At 39.9% G+C, this 18,143-nt stretch overlaps 1 protein-coding gene across 3 annotated transcripts in view; it reads left to right on the top strand.

The window, feature by feature from the left end:
- The window catches only part of CORO6 (coronin 6), a 224,112-nt gene extending 206,412 nt beyond the window's left edge, over positions 1–17,700 (top strand). For 2 of the 3 annotated variants that reach the window (XM_069226256.1, XM_069226258.1), the window contains exons 9-11: positions 10,130–10,187; positions 15,212–15,442; positions 16,772–17,700. In XM_069226256.1, the coding sequence (XP_069082357.1) occupies positions 10,130–10,187; positions 15,212–15,442; positions 16,772–16,894 (412 nt within the window). In that variant the 3' untranslated portion in view covers positions 16,895–17,700. The remainder of the gene's footprint in view (positions 1–10,129; positions 10,188–15,211; positions 15,443–16,771) is intronic. The other variant, XM_069226257.1, reaches the window with a different exon arrangement.
- The last annotated feature ends 443 nt before the right edge of the window (positions 17,701–18,143 follow it).

Here is an 18,143-nt window from a genome sequence, read left to right as displayed (position 1 = left end):
CTGAAGAGAAAGATTTGAAATACCATTTTTATTTATGCTGGTAATACTAAGTGTAGACTCAGATGCATAGTGATTAATGCATGATATATATATTGTCTTGTACTTGTTAAGCAAAGGAAAATAATTTTAAAATGTGTGCAAGATTTGTTTATATATGGTATGGAGAGTCAGGGGTTGTACTGGAAAGGCCGACATCTGTTCTTTATAATATGTTTTAGGTTGCTTAGGTCTCAATTGTGTACAGTGAGAAGGGTTTTTATAAGTCAGATTGTGTCCACAGGCTTATGTGCATGGGAACATGACGAATGGGTTGAGAGCCAAGAGCAGGCAGAATGTTTGTGCAACAGCATTTTTGAAGAAGGCCGGACTCTAAGGCAGTGCATATGTTAAATCAGGTAAATATTGTGCTGCTAATATTTTCAATCTTGGGGGTGTTATGCCTAAACATATAAAATATATGTTAACTCTAACAACAATATTTTAACACAAGTTTATTGCATTGGAAATTCTAAATTAAATCAAATATCCCTCATACAAAATGTAATTTAAATATTTTTAAAAACCTACATTTAGTTCAATTAACAGATTTGAAAAAATCACACTCAAAAAGGCTATGGGCCTCATTATGAGTTTAGCGGTTGGACGAGCTGACCACCAAACTCGCAGGGAAGAAACCATTATCCTACAGTTGGGATGCCCCCCAAGCATATTAGAATGTTCCCACATGACAGCCCGGCAGGAACATTGTATTACGCGTTTCTGCCGGGCTGGCTGGTGGTAACAGTGCTACGATATTTGTCTTAGCTCCCTTGAGGGAGCCGAGGCCAATACCGTAGCACACCAGCGCCATCGTAATGCGCACTGTCTGCAAAGCAGTGCGCATTCCAATGGTACTGGGCAGAAGGGGCCGCTGCACTGCCCATGCCATTGGCATGGGCAGTGCAGAGCCCCCCCTGTGATCCCTGGCACTGGCGTTGTGCCAGCCTTTCCATGGCAGGGTCCCCCCCATGGAAAGGCTGGCACAGAGCTGAAAGCTGAGTTGTACATAGCACAAAGCTGAGTTATAATCAGCATGGCGGCGCTGAGTTCAGTACTACTCAGACCACCCATCAGGAATGATGTTCCTGGCAGGGACAGTGGTCCCCTGGTGGGTCCGCCCGCCAGGGTTGAAATGTGGCGATCGGACCGCCTGGAGTACGGCGATCTGACCATCACCGTGAGTGTGGCAGTCCTCGGACCACCACACTCGTAATGAGGCCCTATGTGATTGATACTAAATTTTACATAAAAAAATATGTATACTGAAAGATATAGAATGACTGCATTGAATTGTTACAATATTAAAATAATAGTTAAATATCACTGTTTATTTTGACTTCTTCTATAAGTATTAAAATCATATACATAACAATTAAATAAATAAAAATACAACAAAACACAAAGTAAAAAATAGAGTACTATACATTGATACTTACAATCATCCTAATATTTGAAAGAAAAAATGTGTAGGGGGTTAGATTTACTATTCCAGTTTCAGTTCAGCATAAACATGGAAAAGTGCAAAAATTAAAGGAGGTTCAGATTTGCCATTCTACTGGCAATCCAAGAAATATTGAATGAAGTATATATATTTTTTGGGTAGCATATTTACTATTGTATTTCCAGTCCACTTACATTGGGGAAATTGCTTACATTGTTTGGGGGGGGGGGTCAGATGTACTAACTCCAAACCATTAAACATTGTGAAAAGTGCATATAAATGAGGGTAGCGAGCAAGGGGAGTGCCATGCTACATCTTGTCCCCCTTATATTGGGGACATTTCTCAAATTAGGGTACTGCTGGATTTTCTATCCCAGCTCCAGGTCCACAACGTTGGGAAAAATTTATATACTGGTGGCCGAAGGGAAGATTTACCATTTTAACTGCATTGCCACCTACATTGGGGAAAGTGTTTATATTGGGGAAGTTCTGATTTTCTATTCTAACTCCAGGCCCACATACAGCGGGCAAAATACATTTATTTTGGAATTCTCAGAATTACTGTTCTATTCTACCTCTAGTCCCTCTTACATTTTGGAAAATTTATCAATTGTGAGGAAGGCAGGTAAGATGCGCTAACTGCAAGTCAGCAAACATTATGTAAAATGCATATATTTGGGGTAGGGAATTTACGATTTTATCTCCAGCCACCCCTTACTTGAGGGAAAGTGTACAAATTAGGTTAGGGTCACATATACTATCCCAACTCAAGGCCCACAAACATTCAGGAAAGGGCATTTACTGGGTTAGTGTGGCAGATTTACCATTCTAACTCCAGTCCTACCTGCATTGGGGAATGTGCTTATACTGGGGGAGTTCTCATTTCCTATTGTAAGTCTCACAGCCATTGGGCAAAGTTCATATTTTTGGGGAACTCAGGTTTACTATTGACATTGGTGCAGGTGAATACATTGTGAAGCAGAGGGTCAGATTTACTAACTCCAAACAAACACAAATAGTGAAAAGTGCATATAATTGGAGGGGAATCAGGGAAGTGGGCAGATTGACTATTCACACTTCAGAGGCACACACGTTGGAGGAAGTTCATAAATTGTGTGAGTCAGATTTACAACTCTAACTCTGGGCCCATAAACATTGAAAAAGTTCATATGTTGGAGGTGGGGTCAGTTTTACTATTCAAACTGTAGACCCCCCTTTACATCAGAGAAAGTGCACAAATTAAGGGGAGGTCAGACTTATATTCCAACTCCAGGCCCACTTACATTGAGGAAAGTGCATATAATGGTGAACACAGGGCAGATTTACTGCTCTAACTCCAGACCCATTTACAGGGGGAAGTGCATACATTCAGGGGAGGGAGTCAAACGTGTTTTCCATTCCAGTCCCACAACATTACAGTAAGAATAGTTTGTATAGAAGGAGACGAGAAGGTTTAAGTTTGAACATCCTAGTGATAAATAATCATTGTTTCAATTAAGTGCATTTTCAATATATATTATATCATTAAGCACATAGTTTTATGAAATTGTAGCGTGATGAAAATGTTTTAAGATATTGCAAATTAGTTCACATTTAACTAGTCAAATAAATTTAATATTTAATTTTAAATGTAAAAACAAATAATATTAATATCAATTAATGTAGACTTTTCTATAGTTTTTTAATTTAATGATAATATTATTTAAATTGTATTTTATTTTAGTATTCATTTAAATTCATTAAATAACTATTTTGTAAAAATGTATATTTACACTTTTGAAATAATGATTACAGTGTTATGTAATGTAAACTAAATATCAAAATAGTGCTAAATTAAGATTATAAAAACAAAACATTACTCACCCCATTTCTCAGTAAAAATCCCTAAAAATATATATTTTTTGTTAATATTTAAAATCAATCTATTAAAAAAAGTCATAAAATTTACTTTGAAAAGTGTATTTGAGTAAAACGCTATTTAAAAGTTAAATACTGCACCCTCAATAAATCTTGCAACCGGAAAAGATTTTAAATAATTTCTTAAATATTTCATTGTAATTTGGTGAACAGCTAAGAGCTCTCAGGGTTCTTCTCATAATGACATATTCATTGGGAAAATCACAGAACAGCTGGGGTGATACAACGAGTCTCGAGGGGTTGTCAGTTCTAAGCAAAAGATTTCTGTAATCAAAATTCTAAAACCATGTGCATGATTAGGTTTGTCGAAAGATGACCTGTATGGTTCCTATCACTTATGGTTTACTAATAGAAATTATTTTAATGGGCAACTTTAGATCTTCCTACATTTGTATTCTCTTTTCCAGTTACGTATTGCCTTTGTTATCAATTATTGAAGAATTGTGATGTTTTACACTGAGACATGGAATGCTGTACCATTGCCACACCTTGTAAATATGTTTTTATGAATCTTTTCTGGAAATGTTTATCTGTAACAAAAGTCTAAACTGATCCCCCAGTATGGCTGTATTCATGCATAAGTGATGTGTGCCTTGTATGTATGTATGTATGTATGTTTGTATGCATATATATATATATATATATATATACAGCCTCAATAACAGCAACCTTTAGAAATAGAGCATTTTCAAATTAAGTGGGTTTTTTCAGTGCAGATAATAGTCAGAATCACTGAATCATGGTGTTTATTTTCTTTTAGAGTGCATAAAAAGCATAGCTTGTAGGGGTACACAAATTGACATAAAATAGACCATAAATTGAAGAAGCCTTGTCAAAGTTTGTTAACAGTCCTATACTCCATTTTATGGTAGATTTAATAGAAGAGCTCAAAATTCCCAATCATCTGGGAATTATCAGATCATGATTGATAGCAAGGGTGCTAAGGGATTTCCAGCACTGTACCATGAAAATACCTGTGACTTCCATGTTCAGGTAGACTGTTGCTGATGTTTGCTTACATTAGCAGTTACATGTGAGTAAATGTATCCCTGAAATAATTATTCTGTGTGAATTTAATCATCAAAGGTGCCCCAGCATGATTTTTTTAAATATGTATGTTACACACATTGATCGTCACGCACTGATGCCTTGGAAGTTAATCATGGGGTGAATGCCCTCAGAAGGGTTTTTGGATCCTGGGATATGCTACTAGGTTCTTTTAGTTTATATAAAAGTGCTGTTGATAAAACCAAACAACACCAGTCAAGAGCAGGCAGGAGATCTGAGACTTTGCGATTTGTTACATGACACTGTCGCCTAGATATAAAAGAGGCATGCTTAAACCACCGTTATATGTGGTTTGGCTAACACAAGGTACAATAGATATATTATTACATTAGTCTGAGACAGGTGACTAATATGACACCTATTCCATGTTGTAATGTTTTAATTCTGGCTGTTTGAACAACATGAGTGGCTGACAACTCTCATGCAATCACAAAACAGAAGGAATTTATAATAAAATGTAACTTGGAACCATTTAGTTATAAGCAATCCTATCACACCTTGTAAATGTTCAATTACAACTTGATTGAAACAGCAGTATTTTATACCGAGCTAATGGTAATTCACAGCTGGCCTTTATCATGGTTTGTTCCCTGTCATAAGTTATGTTTGTGTAAATAGGCTGTTTAGCTTATATTTTCCAGATAATTCACAATGCAAGGCTTTTGTGATAGATTATATTGTGTAATTCATTAATGGCTGTTTTAACATGAGCTCTAATTGTTTGTTCTGATGCAATCCTGAATCCCAGCAGTGATTTATGATGGGTTACCTTATAGAAAGACAAATACAGGGAAGTGATGCGGACATATATGAGCCACCGGAGTACAAAATACAATATACTGAGGTGTGGTTGAAATGAGGTTGTCATTGGACCCTTAAAATCCATGAGGTCATCTGGTTTATGTTAGAATTTCTGCAGAAAGAAATAACATAGATCTTCCAGCCCTCTTGCCTTGGAAGATACATAGAAGCTTTGGAAGTTACATAAGCGTTGGTCTCCTCTGAGGGAGCACCTCAACTAATGGAACTTGGGGTAGGGCCCCAGGCTTTTTGAATTTCTGCCCAACCTTATCTACAGGATTACAAAGATTCCTGTGAAGCTGTGATGCGGTGTTGACAATGGGACTCAAATCCCTGTACAATAACGCCACACTATTGTGGAGACATCTGTGTTTTGTACATTCCTTGAAACAACATTCTTGTATACTACCCAAACTACAAAGTGGGTATGTATTGTTGTTCAGAGCATAATCTCCTCCAATGCTGCGGAGTTGGAGACTTGTGTAAACTTCTCCAAAATAGCATTGTCATTGCTGGCCCCATGCAAATGGCTCCTGCTGTTTGCTGTGCAGACTTACACTAAATAATGGTGCCTCTGTGGTGGATGGGCACCCTCACAACAGAGGTGACAAGCAGTTGGGGTCATAGACCAGACTGGGTTTGGACCAATAATGGGCCATAGTGTAAATGCACCTTGACTGGGCCGTGGTGTGGAAGGAGTTTGCTCAGGATACAGGGGATATCCATCAGTGGCAGAGCTGAAGCCAGAAGTGGAGAAGTATCTCCTGGCACATATGTGTTAAATGCATGATGCATTTTACCCAATCATCTATTTAACAACATCACCCATAGTTATTTTGGAGTCTCAAACTTTAGGGATTGAGTAATTACTGTCTGTTTATATAATGGTTTGCTGAGAAACATATTACATGGAAATTATACATGTAGGGCCTAATAAAGAGTTTGGCGGACAGGAAACTCCATCTGCCAAACTCCAGACAAGGTGGCTGCCGCCTTCATGGTGCTACTAGGAGTTTCCAGCTAGGTTGGCGTGCGGAAACCTCGGTTTCCGCTCACTTGCTTTGTGGGAAACAGGCTACAGCATTGTCCCCGGCTCGTAATCAAGCTGGTGGCAATGCTGTAGTCCGCAGAGTGCACCAGCACCCTCGCATTGTTAACTGTTGAATGTTCACTATATTGTTATAGGTGATTATTTGAGACCTGATACGTTTAACCACAGTTTGGTTTTAGTTTTCATGTAAATAGCATTGCAACACTTATACTAACACATAATTCACTCACACAGCGCTGTAATGCAGGAGCACCTCTATTACTTTACTTTAAATTGTTGAATTTAAGTTTCCAATAAATGTGATATATTACTCGCAAACCTCATTGGTACAGAAAGTTCTTTATGGTACAACCACTGTCGTGGTGGTTAGTTCATATCCTTCCCCCAGAGGGACCAAGACACTTTTTGATATATTATTCACTTACCCAGGTACCAGGGCACTGGGTTGCCCCATGTTTTCAAAATAACATGCCACGTACATGGGCAGTGCAGGCCCCACTTGAGGCCGCCTACACCTGTTCTCGGTCATAATCCACAGGACAGTGTTGCATGCAGCGCTGCCTTAGTGGATTACGCTCTCTGCTACTGCCAGGCCATTGGGATCATGGATCCTGGTTGCTGGTGGAACACTAGCGGTCTGACCGCCAGGGTTTTAATGTGGCTGCAGTGACAGTCATGACTGCCACCGCGAGGCCCTTATTTGCCATACCTTGGAAAATGCTGTATAAACGTCTTTAAAGCAATGTAATAAGTAGAGACACATTAATAAACTGTTGCATCATGCTCTCACATCTTAGAGCAAAAACATTGCACCACATATCAGTGAACAGCAAAAAATTAGAGATAAAATACTTTCTCTTGGGGTAGACATTGCTTTTTCGGATGCTTAATTTAGCCCTGGTAAACAATTCTTTGCAGTAGGAAAAGTTTGAAAGACACAGTGTTGTTATTCTAAATTTATTTTTTTCAATGAACAAATACTAGCTCTGATAATCATACCCACTTGAGCCTTTTCTGATTCCTAATGTCTGTCTACAGGATTTAAAGCTGCTTCTAAAATTTGTTTAATTCAGAGTTTTGACCGCTGCCACGTATATGTCACAACATACACACCTCTGCACGTGTCTGAATGTGTGCATGATTGTACTTCTTACTCCTGCACTGATGTACAAGCTCACCCTTCCCCTTTTTTAGGCTAATCAATGTAGCCTGGAACCAACTTCGCTTATGCTTGGTAATTACATACTGCAAAACCCTACCCCATATTTTTAGCATTTGGCCACTGACAGTTTTATCTGTCGATGCAAGAACTCATGATTAATATATGGGCCATGACATTTCAAGGGTGGTTAAAATGTGCCATTGACTTTATATTATGGCTTTGGTAACGTGACAACGTAGTTCCATACTTCACACACCATCAGTGCAGATCTATCAGCAGCAGAGCAGCTTCTCCAGAAGACTCACAGCCACCTATCTGCATTTACTTAGCCCTTTTCATGGACAGAAGTGCTCCTTGGGTAACTCTCCACAGACCTAATCACACAATACAAACCAGGCATGTTGGGTTTGTCAGTGGTTGTTCTTTGATTTCTAGTTGTAGTCTTTTTCATTTTAGGCAATCTTTGACACAAAGTACTGGGTTAGAGATGTATGCAAAAAAGTAGAAGCAGTTGTAGAAGCTGAACGAGATGCCTACTCCATGTTCTGTCTGAGGAACTACTGTTGGGTCTTTGCTTATACTCTGAATGTCTGTTGTACTTAGAGTTCTCAAACTGCAGAGTCTCATCCATTGAGATGAAAGGAGGCATTAAACTACAAATTTAAGGAAGACATGGATACCAGAGAACCATGGAATAGAACACAATACATCTACCATTGGTGTGAAAGTGAACCGCCTTACCCAAGGTTGGTCTTTCCTATGTGGAAGTCATCCTTACAGGACAAACGGAAAAAAGGCTAATGATCCATTTGAAGATGAAAACACATACCTAAACTACAATTCCTCAATCACACTATATATGACAACTTATTCAGATTATAAATCAGTATGCAGTCCAGGGAACATATCACCCAGGAGAAAAACGCCTTTTGGAGATTACACCTCCTCAGACACCAGTGCACTATTAGGACAAGGAGACCAAATGTCCCAACTGCCATAATAACTACAGAAAGAAAATATACCATTTCTGTTATCATTCACTGAGAGAAGCTAATATGTATTTCTTCATGAAAATCCATGGTCTCCAGTTGGTATGATTTCAATTGGTATTCCTCCATCTTGAGTATGGAGAGGGCAAAACTAAAACTACTGTTGCAGTGGCACCTGATAGACAGATGTTTAAGGGTGATTAACTTTGGTTGTTCTATGCCAAGACAGAGTGGCTGAAGTCTATGGACTTAAAGAAGGAACTCCAATATACTGATTTACTCTATGGTGGGAAAAGTCAATTGAGCCCTCAATTAGATCACAGTGAACTGAAGTGGCATGAACTTAAATCACCTGAATTGCCCTAAAATTCAAGCTCCATCAAAACAACACCTTTTTCAAAGTTTGAGGATTTTGATTTGCAGGAGCTTTGTGAATGGGGTGGCAGTTAACTTTCTTCTGAAGCCCTGCAGATGCAAAGGAGCATGAAAAGTCTAGCTGAAAAAAAAATATTTTTATTGTATTTTGACAAAACCAACAGTGATAACAAATCCCTCCCAGTGCAGAAGGCACGCGTACAGGTTCTCATCCACCAATATACTTGGCGTCTTTATGTGACCAGACTGGACTGCTGTTTGCTACCATAACCCACAAATCTCTCCGGTGAGTTCCTCCTCCTAGATCTTGTGGGCAGGGTCTATTATAGATCTCCATCCCAATAAATCTCGACCCTCCCCTGGAACTTCACCATGTGCCTTCCCACCGTTCCTTCCATGGGCCCCAGATTTTGAAAAGTCTATATTGTTGGTACTAGCTTCCTCTGCCAAGCCACATACACCCTCTTTATGCCACACAGAATACATGACTGTTTACGGTATTACGGTAACCCATTGTTTAGCCACTAGACACATTGATGACAAACAGTTGCAGCCAATATCTCCTTATGGTGTATACTTGCATGATGGCCATGAGCCACAGATGTTAATGGGAGCAAAGAATCAAAAATGTAAGGTCTTTCCTTCCTAAGCAAACTTTAAAAAGGTCCCACATCTTTCAAAGAATTTAAGAAAAAAATATACAAATTGTGGTGGTTGTCCTTGAATATCCAACTTCCTGTCATGATTTGTGACATAAGGCTGAATCTTTGATGAGATCCACCAAATCTACGGGATCTTTTGTATCTCCTCAAAGTATCAGAAAGTTCCCACATGTCAACTTAAATGATTTGCACCAGTCCTGACCAGCCCTACCCTCACCAAATGAGTTCCTGCAGCAGTACTAGCCTGTCCCAATAAATTTCTCCAGCTGTGCAACGTTTTGTTGGTTTTCAACCCTAGCCCTTGACAAGCACATCCTTTTCCACTGATAAAACCCTTTGTACAGGAGGAGGTAATTCAATAGGAACACAGAGGAAAGTGAGGTGAGATATCAAACTCACTATACAAAGTACTCAGAGAGGAACAATAACTCAAAATATTAAAAAATGCAAAAAACATGTTACTCAATGGAATATTTATCTGCTAACTTCATGCGTGCAATCACCAAAGCAGTTATAAGCACCCTGGAATAGTCTCAATGTTGATATGTTGTACTGTACAAAATATTAATGTCAGTGACAAAGCCACCTTGTCCTTTTAATGATAATATCCAATATTTTACACAGATTCTTCAAATTGCATGAGCGGAAATGCGAGCCCATTGCCATGACGGTACCACGGAAGGTGAGCTAGATGTGAATTTGTTTGGAGAAAATAAAGGCTAATTTGATGTCACCAAGGTTATGCAAAGTTATTGCCTTATACTATAATGTGAATGTTAACCCTGATTTATACATCTACCATTGTTTTGGAACTAGGCTGTCAGTAAAGCAGAAGGTGCAATCTATACAAGTAACATTGTTTCAGAACCTTAAATGAATGAATCTTTATTGCCCTTACAATAGCGATCTGTAGGCAGAGCAGACTCATTACTTATTTTTTAATGTATTTGCTTTGGCCCTGAACGTAACCATAATGGATGTGCCATCAAAGTTAAAAGCAGAGACAAAGTGGCCTATTGGATGATCTCATGGATCAGTTGATTTGAAAAGATGGCACTGCTTGGTCAGATCCATTCCCATGTCACGTTATGTCAGAGCAAGAAGACATAGATCTACTGACTTCAAGAAACATTGGCTCAATGTGAGTCTTTAGATTTCCTAGTAAGCCAGTCTACTTGTGAATATAATGTGTTATACCCTCATAAGTTTCATGTATCATAAAATGTAAAAGTTTGATGGACTTGGCAGAGGCCGTAGGCACACAGAAGTATCTGGAATACCCAATAACTACCTGTAAGATAAGGTGCTGCCCTGAGATGTCCAGCTCATTGCTTGTAAAAATGTCAAGCTGCTGGGTTGTGTGTGGATGTATGAGAGAATGCAAGGGGTTCATTTGAGCTTACTAAGCCCAAGATGGCTGTGATTCTTGTGTGTTCCTGATCAGGGCCCAACATCCCACCTGCTATTTCCTCCCAGGATGTCCTGATGCCATTGGAATTGTAGCGGTAGTGGGGGAAGCTGTGACACTGTTGATGGCAGGGACCTCTCCTTTCCTCGTGCCCAGCGAGACTGTAGAAATATCAGGAGGAGGTGGTGGCACCAGATGATGGGCTGTCTTTTGCAGTCAGTGCCAGTGGCAGCCTGGAATCGCAGATTTGTTTGGAGCTGCCAGGTTTAGAGAGGTTAAGGGGGTGGAACCTTGTGCTCTGAAGCAAATTGGGCTTGGGGTGACCCCGCTATGGCATCCAGAGTGCTAAGTGGGCCCGATGATGAAGCATGACATGGCATACATGCCTGGATCACTCCTAGCAACTGGGACTGTGTCAGTCCATCATCAGAAGTACTCCAGGGATACCTTGTTGTCATTAAAAATGCTAAGCCCTCTTTGCTGCCCCCTGTAATTGGACCTCCTCACATTCTCTACAGCCCCTTTCAAACAATGTAGTTTTAAACCTGTTTTCTCCTCTCATTAAGATGAGAACTTTATATAACAAATCTTTCAGTAGCACTATTATGAATCCCCCCCCCCCAAGGCCACCACCAAAGATGTTCTTATTAATGTCAGATAAATGCCCAAAATATTTCTAGAAATTTTTCACTTCATTGAGTCTCGGCAACCAGATAATTATTTTCCTCCTAGAAACATGGCTAAATGATTTATCTGGTTCAGACTTAGCTCTGGCCCTTCCTGACAATTATAAAAACATACGCCAGGACCACCAAGCCAAAAAGAGAATGTGACCTCACCATCATGTTTTGCTCTTCCATCATACATGCAATTCTGAAACCTGTATTTGTGAGGGCACTGAGATCTTGTGTTTTTTCCTCAAATCTAGTCCCTACGCTCTCAGAAGCGTTAATATACTGTCCACTTGGGCCTCACACAGACTTTCATCAAAAAAACTCAGACTACACTCCCCCACTGTTACTAACAGCTGTCAAACCTTTTTCGAGGATTTTAGCAATCACTTAGGGAAATTGACTAATCCTGAAACCTCCCATCTGCCTGAAGCCCTAATAGTTCTAAGTCTCACAGAGATAGTAAATTCCCCCACTCACAAAGTCGGTCACATCTTGTACCCTATCTTTTCTAAACACTCCTACCTTCAAGTGGACTTGACTTTTATACTTCACACGGTCGGATCATGACGTGATCACACTTCTATCTTCTCTATCTAATAAAATCTCATTTCTTAAATCATCCTCCCATCGACCTTCCTGTCACCCCTGGACCCGTGTTATTCAGCACACTCTTAGTACTGCCTTATCCTTACAGTCTATGCCCTGTCTGAAGAATACTTACACTAGTTCCAGTGACTTAATACCTGGGTTATTTCAGCACTGGATTAAACCTATTAAAGTCCACCATCAGCACCTTCGTGCTCCGTGGAATGGAAAGCAACTATCGGATTGTCAACGAATCTACAAACGGTTTTGATGGCAATGGCGAAAACAATACAAGATATTTGATAAAGTGTTATTCAAGGTTGAACTCCTTCAATACAAACGCTTTTTACTACCCATGTGTACAGCCTATTACGACACAGAAGTTAGCAAAGCTGAATCTTCATCTTGAAAACCTTTTGATATTGTCAAGAACTTATTAAATCCTACATCAGGCACTAAAACCATTGCACACTCTCAACAATTATGCAACAATCTCTACCTTTTTTTTCCCAGAAAAAATCTCTTCCATCTATTTATTTCTCTGAAACAAATCTCTAACATCTATTTACATTTTGACTCCGATCTCCTAGTCAATTCTGGGCACAGTAACTACTCCTCAATGGAGCTACTTCAGAAGAATTTCTTCAGCTTGAGCAGGAGCAAGTTCAAACACTTATAGCATCCATTACTTCAGGCTCACCCAGTGACCCTTGTCCTCCCCCAATTCTAAAACTTCCTAGAAAGCATGCTATCCCTACTCTGACAGATATTTTAAACCTTTCCCATGTTCCTAAACTTTCGAAATCTAGTAATCAGTAGTACTTCTACTGAAAAAAACACACTGCAGATCTCACTGTATGGTCCAAAGTATGGTCTCTATCACTCCTCCCTTACTTGGCCAAAATACTGGAGAAAACAGTGAATCTCCAGTCCTCTACTTACCTGAAAGAAAATAACATTCTGGACATTTCTGAACCAGGCTTTCATCCACTTCTTAGTACGGAATCTGCCCTTTTGAGTATTACAGATGACAAGAGAATGATCATGGATCAAGGTGGCTTTGCTGCCCTGGTCCTGCTGGAACTATCTGCAACATTTGATATGGTGTCCCACACCAGACTGATCTCCTGTCTCAGGGACACAATCTTTCCTCACTGACTGCACTTCCACAGCACGTCTTGTTCCTTATTTGTCTGATGAGCTCACTCCTAAATTTGGTGTCCTTCAGGGCTTATCACTCAGTTGACTTTCCTTAATGTTTATATTAGGGGAGTGCAAATTGTACATAATTTGTTTACGTGCAGATCGGTGAAATTTCTGCACAAATGTACGAAAATTACAGTTTATCACATGAAATGCAAACCCATCATTTAGTGCGCTATCTTAGTGCAAGAGATGACCTTGCCTCAATTTTTAACACAAAGACAATTTTCTGGCTAAATAATAGTACAAAACCACAAAACCACCATGAACAACAGCCATTGCCATTCTGTTATTTGTGTGCATTCATGGTCAATTTTTACTGCAAATGATGCAGAATTATATGACGTGGCGTAATGGTATAAATTCAGGAATTTCTTGTAAGAAGTGTAACACCAGATCCCTCAATAACACAAATTAGGCTGGAGTAAAGAAAACTTTTCCCAGGCCTAGTTTATATGTCCTCCCAGTTTTTTTCATTAGGGGTTTCAACTGTGATGACATTTTGTCCGCTAACGACACACAGATTGTTGTAACTATTTCCTAAAATGTTGATGAAACACCTCCCAAAAAATTCAAATTGTGCATAGTGCTGGTAGCTAACTGTATGAACTCAAAAATGCTAGAAGATCAACGAAGAAAAGATGAGGGTACCTTGTTTTGGGAACGACCCCTCTGTCTCGTCTTTGGCCATCGGTGTTAGAGCCAGAGCATATGCCAGCGAACTCTGCCTAAATTCTAGGCCTCCTAATGTACTTTCTTTTGCTGAACATCTATTCCTACTGCAGCCTCCTGCTTTTACTATACAGAATGTTACTCAAAATCCTGCCTCTGTTGTCTATGGACTCCAGGAAATTGGTTGTCCAACCACTCATTATGGCTGGACTGGACAATACCAGTTCCCTTTCTTCAGGTGCCCCTCAATATCTTGTCCAGTGCCTTCAAACAGTGGAAAAACGGTGCTGCAAGGCTTCTTCTATGCATCCCACTGCACAACTCTCTCACTAATCACCTGAAAGACCTTCATTGGTTGCCAGATCACAAGCATATCATATTCTAAAGTCTCTGTTTTACTTACCATGCCGTAAACAACTGTGGCCCATTCTATCTCAGAAACATACTCCTAATTCATCTGCCACTCTGTTCTTTTAGACGCTCAGCTACACAAAACTGGTTCTCATAGAATTAAGAGTTGCAGAACAGGAAGGAGAGCATTTTCCCCAAGAACTGGAACTTGCTTCCAGGCAATATCACCACTGTCCCTACCCTGCAAGCCTTTCGTACAAAGCTGAAAACATCTTACTTCCAAATCCCCCACTGGTCTCTTTTACTTAACAAGTCCTAGTGCCAGGAAACTGCTGGTAATAGTGAGCTTTATAACTTCTGTCGTATCGTTTTGTATTGTATATCTCAAAATATCCAAAGTGTTCCTAAACAAGGGATGAAAACTGTGAAGCAGACCTCTTTCCCTTATTTGAGGGGACTCATTTAAAAATAGGGTGTATGTAAAATCGGAATTCCTTACAAACTGCTGTCTTGGACGACTTCACCTACAAGGAATCAGAGACTTTTGAGTACGTGTTCTAGTTAAGGATGAGTTATGGTCGAGTTGCTATGTGAAAAACTGGAGCTAAGAGATGACCTGGGATATAATCCTGGCTTCCTCACATGACCAGACTGCGCAGAACTATTCAATTTTCTCGATCCATGGTGTTTCAGTATTTTTTATGTCCCAAAATTGAGTGAATCTAGAGATGATTCAGTTAATAGCTTGCGCTGTACAAGAAGGCCTGTTTACATATTATAATGCCTAATGCATCTTCTCTCTATTTCCCACAGTCCGATCTATTCCAGGATGACTTGTACCCAGACACACCCGGCCCTGAGCCAGCACTTGAGGCAGAGGAGTGGATTTCAGGAAAAGATGCAGACCCTATTCTGGTCTCACTGAAGGATGGGTATGTTCCTGTTAAGAACAGGGAGCTTAAAGTCACCAAGAAAAACATCTTGGACAACAAACCCCCATCAGCACCACGCCGCAGCTTCTCTTCCAGCGACACCAACTTCAACGTGAGTTTTTCACTTTAAAAGCTTCCTTTCTGCCCTGCAATATCTCTGTTGTCACCTTTCTGTGGTGTTTCACCATTGGTTATCTTCCAAACCCAAAAAAGGAACTAAGGAAGATGAGACCATCACCGTATTTCAACAATTATCTCAATCTAAGTCACTTTTCACCTTCATGATAAGTGTGAACATTGAAACAAGGTACACCACTTGTCTCACTGTACTTCAAGTATTATTACTACCCAACTAAATGAAACTCGTTTTTTAAATCTGGGAATGATAAAAAGCTGGGCTGGTTCAAGGATGTTCTAGTCACACACAGGTCTTTGCAGCACGTATTCTACCAAACGAGGGTACTTGTTGATGTTATGTACAAGTTTTCGTCTCCAGGTGACATTTCCCATATGTAGGAGAAGTTAGATCCGCTGTCTTCCAAGACTAAATATGGGTTTTAACTTCCAAGGAGACCTGCAGCCATTGTCTTATCTGCACAATTGCTATAATGACTACTCCTTTAAAAGGGACGTGCAGTCTCCCAGCATTCAAGGACTAGGCTGGGTGTCTCCCTCAAGGCGAAGTTAGTTAATACCTGCAGAGGTCAAAAAATAATCTACTTTCAGGGGAATGCTGTATCCAATAAAGCCTGCATCATAAATATGGTAAAACATTGGTCACCCGTTATGGTTCTGTATCAACCTAAAACTGACAGAGCTGGTTGAGAGAAGAGAATAAATATAGAATATGATTCACATCTTTCTGTATCCTATAGGTACTGTTAGAGGCAGGAAGTGAAGTCCTGCTTTACATTAGGTGTTCCTTGGATTTTATGATAAAGAAAACAAATGTATAAACTCACCTCTTTCTTATTCAATTCATTTTACCCTTTGTTTGTAAGTATAATAATTACAGTGTGTGATAAAAATATAAGAAGTCCAGGGAAAAAAGGTTATAGACTGCCTATGAATCTCAACCAAGTGCATTTATAATCAGCAAAAGATCACTTTCTAGGTTTGTGTTCAACAACACTGTATATTATAATTGTAATGATTTTAAGAATGTCCCTCTGCAAAATGTATTATTTTAAATAAACTTTGAAAGGTAGGCTTGGTCATGGGAGTTGTGTGCATCTATCTGGATTTTTGTACTGAAAATAAGTTTTCACTCTTAGAACCCCCTTGGTTACTGAGACAAGTGCATATCCACAATATACACAAGGCCTGAGCCCTCCCCAGGCCAACTGTGCAGTGTGGGCTATGGCAGTGTGGACTGAAGTACAGCGGGAAGAGGTCTTTTGAAGTAAAAAATACTTTTGTTTTTGTTTCAAACAAATAACAGCAGGTATCCTTGGAAGACTTGGTGGAAGAAATGCGAATGCTGCAGGTGACCGTGCGGGTCCAGGGGAAACGCATTACAGAACTGGAGAACAAGCTATCCCAACTCACCAATGGCACAGACTAGAACAAAGACCTTCATTCCCGCCATCCAAGAAGGCACTGCAGAAACTTGATCAAGAACCCACAACATCCATGATGGTCTAATGCAGAACAGAGTGGTGGTAGTAGGGCTGATTGGATGTCCACATCAGATTGCTCTCACCTCAGCTCTTCATTCATGCCAGTCAACCATAAGAATATTTGTTTTGCCACCGTTCATGGAGAGACTTCAGCGGTTCACTTGGTCATGCAAAGCCTAATACCTTATGGGTTTTCCTTAATTCCATTGAGCTGTATTTGCTGCATAGAGCAACCTTCTGCTTTAGTGCCCAGACACACTGGAATTTCTAGATGGGCAGGTTTTGTTTCTCAGGCTTGGCTTGGAAGACTTGATGTTTGGATGGTGTTGAACTTACCCATATTGCTCCGTTATTCCTCAGGTGTGCCCTGGAAAGCAAGAACCATCAACAGATGCCTCCAGCCCACTGAGGAGCGATGAATCCTTCTGTCCCTTCACTAACTACGAACTGACCTGCACTGTTTTCTCATACTAATGTGTTAAATGGACAATGCTTGAGGCCTTTGGGGTAGGCGTGAAATGTCTTTAGTCTCTACACTTGGTAGACATTAAATATCCTGAAAAGCGTCAGCTGTAACAGCAGTCACAAAATCACCCCTTGAGCTGAAAGACATTGCCCTTTTGTGCCCTACAGATGTCTACCATGTTTTAAATCCCCTCATAATGCTGTGGTAAGGTTTGAGGTATTTATTAAATAATTTCTTTAAAGAAGAGAAGATAATTTTTAATTTCAATAAAATTAAGAAAACTCAGCCTGTGGTGTGTGGTGCATGTGCATCTCCTAGCGGTCTCCAAAATCTAATGTAGGAGGCACAGTGACTTGCGAACTTCAATAGAGGATGCAAGAATAGTAGGGTGTAATACTTTGAGTTGGATTTACCAAGTCCATGATGACATTGTGCAATTCATATGCTTTCTAAGTCCCCTGGACTTTTTGCTCCTATGTCATTAAACAAAACAAGGGGCAGGCTAATTATATGTGCATGTTTCGATTTTATTCAAAGGGGCCATCTGATGAATGATGTACCAGTACATCCCATAAACCCAGCAGGTGTCTTCAAATAAAGGACCATTCTAGAACAATGGTTCTTAACCTTTTGGCTTCCATGGATCCCTAATAAATCACTCTTGGAAACGACAGACCTCTACCTAAACAACTTTGACGACATGAAACTCAACAAAATACCCAAAACTA

Source organism: Pleurodeles waltl, chromosome 3_1 (assembly GCF_031143425.1).
Source record: "Pleurodeles waltl isolate 20211129_DDA chromosome 3_1, aPleWal1.hap1.20221129, whole genome shotgun sequence".
Lineage (NCBI taxonomy): Eukaryota > Metazoa > Chordata > Amphibia > Caudata > Salamandridae > Pleurodeles > Pleurodeles waltl.
The sequence above is the reverse complement of the archived record's forward strand: the minus strand, read 5'-3'. Positions and strand labels throughout refer to the sequence as shown.